Raw genomic sequence first — 12574 nt, forward strand, 5'->3', positions numbered from 1 at the left:
GGAGCGCCTGTTTTATTTTTTGTCATCGGAGCCAAACAGGGCGTGCCGTCTTTTTCTCCAAAACGTTATACTGCTTTTTGAGAAGGCAAACTCCCTTCTTCAGGCACAGACTCCTCAGATTGATGTGCTGAGGGGGCCTCTTGAACCGCTTTTTCAAGGATCTCAAGCCTAGATTTACAGTCATGGACTGATTTTCCGGACTCCAAAAATTTGAACATGCTCGATTATTCGGTCTGCTTCGCGGCACCGCCATTCTCCCCATAGACCATAATGTATAACAACTGCCAAAAGTTCGGACACCTTGCAACCTCTCGTCTGATTTTTCGGACACTCCTTGAGTCAACTCGATCGAGAGCACCACGCACTGACTCTGACCGGTGCATGGTTTGACTTGCTGAACGCCATTTTTGTTTTGAACGGAGCCTCCTTGCTGCCCCACGAAGTAGCGCTACTGCAAATCCCCGCTCATCATCATCGTTTCTGCCTGCTTCGACAGAGTGGCTCTACAGCAGTTCCGGTTTCAGCTTAGTAAGCCATGTCAAGACAATCCAGCAGCTGAGTTGTTTCTTCGCGCACAATGCTGCAAGTAGGGCACATTTTTCGTTTGCGCGACTAGTGTCGGCATGGTGGTGTTTCCTTTGTGTGCTGTGTCGACGTTCCGGTGATCCAACGCGGCATACGGAAACATCGCGTCAAGTGTCTAATGGCGCCGACAGTGCCTGCGCAGACTACGCTGGGGAATGCCGGCAAGTGGGTGCTGGGAGGCCCAAGGTTTGTCGCCTTCCAATGTGCTCCCTATCGACGCGGAAAATGTTCTGCCGAGACTTGCACAGTGGTTGCATTGCGATTCCGGACACAGTCTCATTTGATGGTTTCACAGGTGCTGACACTGCTATACTGCCATGCGCAGAACTCGACGACGGCGAGATCATTCGTCAGGTTTCTGCTGCACCGCCGGACGATGACTGAGTCGGAAGATGACGCACCATGTGCTACGCTGCCATCGCGTGCGGAGTGTACAAGCAGTGACTGTGCTTTCAACCGCCTATAGTGACCGTACGACCCTCTCCGAGATTCAGGCTTATCTGATTGCGCGTAAACGGAACAGCGTGCAATGGCACATTCAGGATTTATTGAAGCCTACAGCCGAGCCTGAATAAGTGCGTGGAAATAAAGGATTTCATTTTTTTCCTCTTAATCTGCTTTTTCGGACACCTGTTTATTTGGACATTTTTGCAGTCCCCGTGAGGTCCGAATAAACGGTCAGCGACTGTATGTGCCCAGGTGTTGTCAAGGCATGTCATTCATTGCTGGAAGTTGACTATGGAGCTGCAGAGAACCAGAAAGGTGATGAAGACAGTCATTGGCAGCACAATCTACTCTGTGGTTGAGACACTGAGCTGCATTGAGAGAGAGCAGTTCTCTGCTGTACATCTGTAATTAACGGCAGCATGCGATTACATTCGCCACTAATTCCCGCTAGGAGACGTCAATCTCAAGATGGCTGAAGTTGCTTGAGTACAAGCTCTGGAAACTGCTTCATTCAACAGCGTACGTCATTTTATTATGGCGTTTCCTGCTATCCTACCCCAGCAGAGTGGCGAATCATAAGAAGCAATCGATGCACTCGAAGTTGAGTTTGCCACCTTGCAATCATATCAGGTTCCAGCCGACATGTTGAATGAGCCAAGGTGGGACTTGCAGTGGTCGCAATTAGGAAGAGTTTGAAGTGTCGACGGATCGCTCAGGTTCCACATAATTTCAATGGTTATGCTGGGTATTCTCTCTATTCCCCACAGCAATGCTGAATGTGAGAGAATATTCAGCACTGTGAACAAAACTCGAACGGAGTTTCGCTCACCTGTGTGTGAGAAAGCACTTGAAAGTCTGCTGATGGGTCAAGGGGCACCAGAGTGGTATTTGAGCAAACCTACATGGAGAGGTTTCTGAAGCAGGAAAAGTAGGCAACAGCAATATCAATGCAAAAATAAATTGTGCCCCAGTGGTGTTTTTGCTCTTTACCCTCCGAGACACGGATTTCACTAGCGGTTGTGAAAACATGAGTAAGCTTGTCGCAAGAGGTAAATCCCTTAGAGATGCTAAAGGCAAATATTAAGTCGAGCTATAGTGATAGATTAGTGTTCGAGAGTCTCTAATGCGTCAATATTATCACGAACTGAGCCTTGATAATCGAGAAATTGAGGTAAATGTAAGATGGGATTAGAGGCTTCCCCCGGGACATTTAAGTACTTGCCCGATGGCAAAAGCACTCCTCAGTTAAATTCTTTCACTGGTACTGAACCACTCATTGCAAAAAAGATCCTTCTATTGTATTATGAGACCAAACAAAATGCAACTTGTCCAGTTTTATTCCATTTTTAGAAGAAATAACATTGAAATTACTCTTGACAACGTCGCGGACGGTCAAAGGGTTTCATTTTCGTTTGACTCCGCGCCACCTACGCTTTAGCATTTTGGTAGTTTCGTTATTGCATAGTGCTGCTCTGGTTTTGCTGGCTCGTGACACTCGCACAAACTGCAAGTAGCAGAGAGTCGCGGGAGGACCAAACAGTCTATGTCACCTGACCAAAAAGCAGCTGCAGCAGCGAATCACTGCTCTGTCTTGGCTCGGTACCGCCGTCTGTCAGGCGCCATTTCACTCACCAACGGCAGCAAAGGGTGGTGATGGCGTATGCAATGTCACCACTCCCTCCCATCGGGTGGCGGGAGATTTGAATTTCGAAAAAGGTATTCAGACCCTCTAGATGCAATTTTGCCGTAAACTAAGGCTTTTCTTGGCATGAAACAAGCGTTGCGAGGTTTCTAGAATGGTATTTAAACAGTCCACATCAACTTAATACCGTATTTACTCGCGTGATGATCGCACCCCTAAATTTTGTTGTCAAAATTCGATTTTTTAAATTTCCCGTGTAATGATCTCAACCCGAACTTGCCGCAGCGATATGTCGTGTGCCAAGTCTAGCTAATAATGATCGCGCTTACCATCTGTCGAATGCTACGCGAACGACTCAAGACAAGCCAAGTGGCCTGCACGCACCAAACATTCTTAAGTAGATGCCTCATTTCATTTCTTTCATCACTTTCCACACTTCCATGACCAAAAGAGGTACAACCAAACTTGCCTTTATTATGGGTAGGCTTGATAAGTTGATGTCAACAAAAACAAAGGCGCATTTCGATTCTTTTCATCCGCACTCGTGAGCACGCAACAAATCGCGCGCGGCAATGATAGTAGCCACGTTTACTCTGATGCGTTAAAAGTGTACCCTATTCATACGCCGACGCTTGTAACACAGCTAAGATATTCGGCCGCCCTTAGCAGAAACGTGCTGTATTAGGATAGTAGTGAAGACAGATGCCGCAGTTTCCGCAGCACGCCAGCCATGCATTTCTATGTCACTGGCAGCTAAACGCACCGATCTATTTCTGTCCCCTCAAAGTGGACATGGCAACATTATTGCCGCAAACTTGCCGATATTAACAATATTATTCATCACTGATACGGAAGAAACAGTTTTAATGCACGTAATGTACTCACGAGAAGAAAAAAAAAAATCGAGTTTAGCGCGTTTGGCTTGCTCCGCCGGCCGCCATTTTTGTTTTGGTGTTCCGCACCCGCAATCCCACATCCTGCAGCAAACGCGGGATGAAAAATTTTTTTTTTTCGTGGGAAATTTAACTCGCGTAATGATCACACCCCTGAATTCGCGTATATTTTTCTGACAAAAAAGTGCGATCATTATGCGAGTAAATACGGTATTTGCAGCCCTTCCCCCCGCTGTGATAGTTTTACAAATTTCCAAATATTGAAGTTAGCAGGTATGCTTGTATTGTGGATACAGGTTTGCCCAATAAAGAGTTAGTTGTGTGACTCATCGTTGTCACAGTCTGATTTTTCACCGTCACGACACCATGACAATATTCTCAACTTCTGTTACAGAAATTTTAAAGCTAATGATGTCTTGGATGTTGTTGTGGGTTCTTAATGTTAAATGTTTGACATGGCACAAGTCACACACTATGGCATGGCATAAATCACTGTGGCACAGGTCTAGAACATTCATTCTTGCAGCACAACTCTGATCATTCAAGATCATTTCGATCTGTCAGTTTCCTTTATAACAACCGGCATTTATAATAGACAGCTCACCTCACACAAAGAAACATATATTTCGTAAATTTTACGTACTCCTCAGGACACTCTTAATAAAGTTCTTGTCACTGTCACTCCTTGTAGCACAGGAAAATAAACTGCATATTTGAAATCAGTATGTCGAAATTCATGTGATGCAAATGAGAACTTCTTGCTGGGCAAGTTGGTATTGAATCATTGTGCCTATTTTTAAGGCGCCAAAAAAACTCACAGCACACATGAGGGGACAGCGGGGCAGAGTGGCACTCGCAACTACTTTATTTTTACAGAAGGTACACACATATATACCCTCAGTCAGCACCTGCGCAACAAGCACTCAAGCATCAAATGCAGCATAATAAGTACCTTTCAACAAACTTTTACTTTGACTTATACAATGATAAAGACATTTCACTAACACACAAGCTATCTTTCTTACCGATATAAAATACTTCCATTATTTCACTAGCTTTTGTATTTTTGCTTCTGGCCAGAATACGCGCACCAGAAACTGCCCCTTGTGTTCTTGTGAGGCATCCTTGAGCATTGTCCTGACACCATGAGGAAAAAAAAAAAAAAAAACTTTAGCCAGCAGTGGTCCACTGTCACTACCTTGTTAACCAGTATCATTAAACAGGGTAGCTAGGCATGAGTACATGTGCTCTGGTGCCGACTGCCTTAGCTCGTAGCCCTGTAAGTGCTGCCAAGTTCAGTTTGCAGACCTCAGAAAATATCTGTCCTATTACGGCATAGCCGTTGCCTTCACTCGGTTACATGACACTTTGGAACCTGTTCTTGCCCGAGATCCTTGCCCCTCCCTCCCTCTCTTGTCTTAGGCACTCATTAACTGCTCAAGGCGTTGATCAAGGTTCTAATGGTCGTCTGCTCGAGAGCATTGTTTCGTGCACACCGTGCAACCGATGTGGTGTGGCACGCTGACACCGCTTACCGTTTGTGTGCCGCAGAGCACCTGAAGACGTTCCGACACCAGTTTGAGCTGATCCTAGAAGGGGAGCGGCAGGTGGACCACTCCCGCAATGCCCTGGCCGCTTGCGAGCAGAAGGAGCTGCGCATCAAGAAGGAACTCAAACGGGCTGCCAAGGTAATGCATGCAGCTCTGTTGGGCCAGGCGTGTGCACATGCTTTGTGTGTCCGAGCAAGGTATACCTCAGCCTGGAGCCAATGTTTCGACAATACAACTTTGTCAGGGAAAAAGGGCTACATTGACACCAGGTGCAACCTGTCTATAGGCCCCGAACTGTCAGCTGGCCTTCTGCACAGCTTGTCCCTGCTGCCCCCAGCTCCCCTTGTGTTGCCGTCAAGGCACTGTGACCTGTCAAAAGTGGAGCTGTGTCCAAGCTGCCCACCTGACTACCATGTGCAGATCTATGGTCCCCACCATAGAACCCTGCTGAAGTTCTTTGAGTGTAACACTGCACGTGTGACACGCTTCACTTGTTTTATGCCACCGGGCAAACTTGTCAAAACGGACAAAAATTGATGTCCCCTTGTCAAAATGTTGGCTTTGGGCTGCTCTTGTGGAGCCACTGAGGATCACTTCGTCCCTGTCTAACCCTTGGTCATTTATTTTGTGTAATGTTTCATATGTGCTAATAAACTATGCCTCATGATGTGTACTGACAGAGATTGGCTAAATGGCAAATAATATTAATGTGAACATCGTTTTATAATGATACATAAAAATTCTGTTCATTATATTTGGTGTTTGATTTAAGTCTCAATGACTGCTATTTGCACGCCCCTAGCGGACTGTCCTGTACCTTGAAAAAAAAAAAGAGCTAGCTTGTTCAGCTATAGAGCTTGCAGTGTTGCACTCTTGAGTGTTAATCGTTGTGTGTCCGGGGGTGCTGTGCAGAAGGCCACTGTGGAGGAGATTAGCAACCTGGAACTGAAGCTGGCTCAGGCTGAGCGGGCCAAGGACCTTGCCCAGTTCGAAAGTGAGTTGCACGGTTTGTCATTGCAAGCTGGTCTAGTACTGCATGCATTGGGCTACTTTGTATCACGCTGCAGGATCCATGTGTGACACATTATCTGCTACTATGATTCAGTGGTTATGGCGTTCTGCTGCCAAGTGCAACATCACGGGCTTAATTCCATGCTGTGACGGCTGGATTAAGAGCAGGGCGAATGTATGTAATCCCGTGTACCATGCTTTGGGTGTTTGTTTTAGAACCCCGGGTGGTCAAAATTTATCTGGAGTTCCTCATCACCCATTATGCAGTTGCAGGAAATTAAGCCACAATATCTTAACATGCGATGTGTGGTGATGCGTTGTCCACAAAAGCAAATGTGAACACTTGTCGGGGTTTCGAAAGGGAGTTCACTGGAATGTGAGGGTTCTGCCAATGGAGTTCTTGTGTTCCACAAACACCTGAATCAATGTGTGCAGCCCTGTTCAGTGCATGTTCCTCTTAAGTTTGACAGCTTAGTGCAAACTTCTTAGTTCAGCGTGCACCTGTCAACAAGCATTTACATAGATGGCCTGTGCCAAAGTGTACTAGAAGTGGCTGCAGGTAGTAGCCTCCCATGTTCTTGCTTGTTCAGTGTGGCATCTTGTGAAATGGTCTTCTGACCTTTCTGTTGTACGAGACTCAAGACTGGCCTTGAATGTCACTGAGCCGTACATTCTCCTTGCTTAAAGCACCACTCATGTGTTTTCCACATCGTTGCGGCTTCTGTGGTCGTTTCTATTCTGTTGTATAATAAATATTTCATTGCAAGATCAGTGCAGGCCCCTTGCTTTGAGGAGCTAAGGGCATAGCTGGCCCAAAGCTGGCAAGTCTTAAAGTGCCGATTAGCAAGTCAAAGTGTTGATGGTGTAAAAATTGACAGGATTGTGTCGCTTGAATTAACAAACGTTGGATGCGCAGAACTTGCTCAACAAGCTGTAACTGCAGCTGTTACAGCTTCACAGCTTGGCTTGTCTCGTGGTCTGGATGTGGCAGGAGGTTACTGGATCAAATACCGTAAAAACCAGAATGTTCTTAGAAAAAAAATTGGAGGGGCAACCTATGTTCCAGTTCTAACGGTAGGCTTTGCTAGCTTAGGGTCTCTAGCGGTACCGGCAACATCACCAAAGACCATGCTGGTGATGTGTCAAGACAAAAACATCGCTCTATCTGCTCGATAATTGGCGAATTATCAAATGGTGCGCTGGAAGGTCTCTGAAATTTCTGTCGTCCGTGTGCATTGTTCGTGGAACCGTGGCAATGTCTTTCAGTTGTCCGAATTATCGGTGTCTGAGTTATCGGTCTGATTGGATATATTAACGATACTTTCATGTGAGATGTGATTACGTTTTAACAAGGTGTTATTTCAATATATGGGACACCTGTGGCAATTTGTCGGTGTGCAGCACTAGAGAAGGTGCAGGAGCACGAAGCTGTCAAGTTGATCCGGCTCAAGCAGGGTCTGCTGCAGCTGAGCGACGCCTACCTCGCCCTGGCCAACAAGGGGGCCCTGCTGTTTGAGGCCCAGCGCGAAATTGCTGCCCACATGCCGGACGTGCCACCCCACTCAGCCCTACATGACTTCAAGTACACCGGTAGGCCCTTCCCCCTCTCCAAGTTGCCCTTTGGTACCAGCGACAGCATGTCTGGTTCTTAAACATTTCGTGTCAGTAAAATTTTTTAAATTGGTTCGCCATCCCGGCCCTGCGAAAGTGGATGACCAGCAAAGCTGTTGAAAACTACAGTAAAACCTCGTTAAAACGTACCCGCTTAAACAGTAGTTCCGGTTTAAAAGTAGTAAAGTCGATTCCCCGACTCAGCGGCCATTGAACATAATGTATTTTGTATCTGCATAAACCGTACCAGCTTATTGCGTACACATCGGTTAAAACGTAGCGTCACCACTTTTTGTCGCGCAACCACGGCGGTGCGTTGTCTCCATCGGGCAGCCCGGCAGAACAACAAGCCTCAGAGATCGGTACAACGGCCTCCAAGCTCCCTGTGCGTTTGCTTGTGAAGCCACATCAACATCAACATCATTTCGACGCCGTCCCAGAGAGCGTTGTGGCGTCGTGCAAGCGAGGACTCGCGTCATGCCGAAGCTCGGATGAAAAAGACGCCGGGTGCTCAGCATAGAAGAAAACTGCGACATCGTCCATGCTATCGAACGTGACACGAAGTCGGCGCTGGCCCGCGACATGGATCTGCTGTTGACTACAGTGTGTGGCATTTGGAATGCGTAGAAGTTGCTCGGCAGCGCTGCTGCAACCGCAAAGAGATGTCGGCTACGAGGTTTGACTTTTCGCCATCGTTGCCTCTGTTGCTGCCGAAGTGTCGACTAGCGAAAGTGATAAGGACAACACGGAAAGCGACAGCACGAGCGATTCAGGTCCGACAGTGGCAGAAGCTGCGCGTTACGTCAGCCTCATGATTGCAATCGTCGCAACGAGAACAGGGCCGCAATAACATAACTATTCCAAACGAAAAGTATTCCTAACTCCGGCACCCGGCAATGAAAAAGGCGCCCCGGAACTTCTGCAGCACTACTGCGCGCGTGCACGGAGAATACGTAACACCAACGAGGAATCTGCCGTGCGAGTGTTTGCCGAGAGGAGGGGGCTGGCTGAGAAGCTGGCACGCAGCTTCAGTAAGTTTGAGGCTGCTGTCGTCGTGCTAGGCCGCCACGGCATCAAATGAAAATAACACTTTTGTAGCGCGAAGTGAATAAATACTGCATGTTTTTTCCCCATACTGCATGTTTTTCCCCTTTCATCGCACTCTCTCTCAGTTCTGTTTTCGACAGGTAAGTGGGCGATCTCATGCTATTTCGGTTAAACAGTACTACTGTTTAGTACGTACTTTTTCCGAGCTCCGGCCAACTACGGTTTAACGAGGTTTCACTGTACCACTACAACTGCTGAGGGAGTATGAAATGCTTTATTGCTGTATAGTGGCGGTAGTAATGGTAATTTAGAGTAATGGGAGTAATGCATATTTTGACAGCACGCCGCCGCTGGTTGTAGTGCCATTTTTTCCCCTATGTCGCTTCTCGTATTGACACTGCTCCTGCTTGAGAAACTTGTTATGTGGGTTTTAATCTGTCCAGCACCGGATGAGTTCCAAATAACTTCTTTTTTAAATTGAAGACCGGTGCTAGAGCGACATACAGGCACAAGGTGGCCTAAGTAGGGTAAGAATGCTAATTGCATTAAAGGTGTTGCAACGGAGGAAGCTCAGCAAGAGTGACATCCACCATTCAGCCATTGAATGTACAGACGATCCCGGATCCAGTAGTCCGAAAAATCAAACAGTCCGAAAAACTTATCCACCTAAAAAAAATTGTTAGGCTTACTGCGGCTTAAAGAAAAATCTCTTATAATGTTCTGCCTTATGCTACACTTTGAAGTGATTGATTTGCTTGGTTTTGTACAAGAGTGACGTCTCCATATACAACTGACAAGAGCGTCACCGCGTTGGCGATCTCCGTTGCCGGAGGTCGCCACAGAAATGAAGAAATGAAGAAATGAGCCACATTTTTTTGCACTACTTGGCTCTTCTAAAGGCTTCACAGGAGGTGGTGCCGTTCAGAGATATGAAGCCGCATAAACACACAGAAAGATGCAACAGAATCTTTGAGACACACCGCATGCAAAAAGCAACTGAAACATAAAAAAGAATATACAAATAAAATGGATCCTGCATTAACACCTTGCCGATCATGACAACCTAACTTACAGAACGGGCACAATGCCTTCGAAAGCACAGCCCCTTCAGCTGCAGGCTTCTTGGATTACAGCTATTTTTGATCCCACTGCTAATAGCTTGTCAGCCTTGTAGCTTTGGTTCCATCATCCTCAGCCTATTTTATGTCCATTGCAGGCTGAAGGCCTCTCCCTGTGATCTCCAATTACCACTGTCCTGCGCCAACCGATTCCAACTAGCACCCGCGAATTTCCTAATTTCATCGCATCGCCTAGTCTTCTGCTGTCCTCCACTGCGCTTTCCTTCTCTTGGTACCCGTTCTGTAGCCCTAATGGTCCAACGGTTATCTAACCTGTGCATTACATGACCAGCCCAGCGCACTTCTTTTCTCTTACTGTGAATTAGAATATCGGTTATACCCGTTTGCTCTCTGATCCAAGCTGCTTTTTTCCTGTCTCATAACGTTATGCCTAGCATTCTTCTTTCCATCACTATTTGCGTGGTCAATAACATGTTCTCAAGCCTCTGCCAGTCTCCAAGCCTCTGCCCCATATGTCAGCACCAGTAAAATGCACTGATTGTACACCTTCCTTTTCATTGATAATGGTAAGTTTCCAGTCAGGAGCTGACAATGTCTGCCATATGTGCTCCAACCCATGTTTATTCTTCCGTAAGTTGACTCTCATGATCAGAGTTCCCTGTGATTAATTGACCTAGGTAAACATACTCCTTAACAGACTCTAGAGGCTGACTGGTGATCCTGAACTCTTGTTCCGTTGTCTGGCTATTGATGCATTTATCTTTGTCTTCTGCATGTTAATCTTTAACCACACTCTTACTCTCTCTGTTAAGGTCTTAAATCATTTGTTGTAACTTGTCTGCGGTGTTGCTGAATAGAACAATGTCACCTGCAAACTGAAGGTTGCTGATATATTCACCGTCGATCCTTACTCCTAAGCCTTCCCAGTTTAATAGCTTGAATACTTCCAAGCATGCAGAGAATAGCATTGGAGAGATTGCCTCTCCTTGTCTGACCCCTTTCTTTATAAGTATCTTCCTACTTTTCTTTTGTAGAAATAAGGTAGCTGTGGAATCTCTGGAGATATTTTCTAAGATATTTACGTAAGCGGTCTGTACTCCTTGATCATGTAATGCCTCTATGACTGCTGGTATCTGTACTGAATCAAATGGCTTTTCGTAATCTATGAAAGCCGCATAGAGAGGCTGATTGTACTCTACGATTTCTCTATTACGTGATTGATGACATGGATATGATCCATTGTAGAGTATCTCTTCCTGAAACCTGCCTGTCCCTTTGCTTTACTAAAGTGCAGTGTTGCCCTCATTCTATTGGAGATTATCTTGGTGAATATATAATACTGGGAGTAAGCTAATGGGCTTATAATTTTTCAAATCTTTAACATCTCCCTTTTTGCGGATTACTATAATGTTTGCATTCTTTGTTTTCTGGGGCCCTTGCAGTTGATTGACGCTTCGTATAGAGAACCACTAGTTTTCCAAGCATTATATGTCTCCTCCATCTTGGATTAAATCGACTGTTGTTTGATCTTCTCCTGCCACTTTTCTTGGTTTCATGTCTTGCAAGGCACTTCTGACCTCTTCGCTAGTTATAGCAGGCGTTTCTGTATCCTGTTCATTAGGGCACATTCACACCGGTGACTTGAGGAGGTCGCGCGACCGTTTGCGACTCGCAATAAAAAAAAAACGACCGAAGGCGACTGATGTTCACACTGGCAAGCCCGGCTGAGCGCGACCCGCAAGTCGCAATCCCGGAGATTATCGTTCTCAGCGAGAACTCTCAGAATCTACGCGGAATTTGAATGCGACGCCGGAGGAGGCCGGATGTAGACACACGAAAGATCACTTCCGGTGCGCCGCTGATTGGTTTATAAGTTTTGCGACCTCGGTCGCGCGACTTGCCCAAAACGGTCGCTTTTCGAGAAAGGCGACCGTTTGCGACCGTTTGCGACCATTTGCGACTGGTCGCAAAGCGACCAACTTGGTCGCGCGACCACCTCAAGTCGCCGGTGTGAATGTGCCCTTCCCGTTTCGAATGGAGTTATCCCGAGTCATCCGGATACTGCACAGGTCAGTATAGAATTCTTCCGCTGCTTTTACTATACCTTTGAGATTGCTTATGATGTTACCTTGCTTATCTTTCAGTGCATACATCTTGGCTTGTCGTATGCCGAGTTTCCTTCTCACTGATTTTAGGCTGCATCTATTTCTTATAGCTTTTTCAGTCTTTGTCATGTTATAATTTCGAATATCACTTATTTTTGCCTTGTTGATCAGTTTTGACAGCTCCGTGAATTCTATCTTATCTCTTGTGTTGGACACTTTCATTCTTTGTTGTTTCTTTATTAGGTCCTTTGTTGCTTGGGAGGGCTTGCCTACTGGTTGCCTAGGTGGCTTGCCTCCTACTTCAGTTGCTTCCTCTGAAGCCAGCTTAGTTCCGGTTTCATTCATTACCTCATGTCATATTCATCTCTCTCTTCTAATGCTGCATATTTGTTTGAAAGTACCAGCCTGAATTTGTCTGTTTTTGCCCTTACTGCCTCTAGGTTGACCTGTTTTTTCTTGACCAATTTTACTCTCTCTGTTCAAATTGAGGTGAATCCTGCCCCTCACTAACTTATAATCACTGCACTTTACACTACCTACCACTTGTACATCCTGCACTATACTGGGATCGGCGGAAAGTATGAAATCAATTTCATTTCTTATT

At 46.1% G+C, this 12574-nt stretch overlaps 1 protein-coding gene across 1 annotated transcript in view; it reads left to right on the forward strand.

The window, feature by feature from the left end:
* Positions 1-12574, forward strand: part of LOC135897501 (uncharacterized) — a 57002-nt gene that overhangs the window by 22048 nt on the left and 22380 nt on the right. The window contains exons 5-7 of the mRNA XM_065426143.2: positions 5119-5255; positions 6030-6111; positions 7530-7718. Coding sequence (XP_065282215.2) covers positions 5119-5255; positions 6030-6111; positions 7530-7718 — 408 coding nt within the window. The remainder of the gene's footprint in view (positions 1-5118; positions 5256-6029; positions 6112-7529; positions 7719-12574) is intronic.

Source organism: Dermacentor albipictus, chromosome 9 (assembly GCF_038994185.2).
Source record: "Dermacentor albipictus isolate Rhodes 1998 colony chromosome 9, USDA_Dalb.pri_finalv2, whole genome shotgun sequence".
NCBI lineage: Eukaryota > Metazoa > Arthropoda > Arachnida > Ixodida > Ixodidae > Dermacentor > Dermacentor albipictus.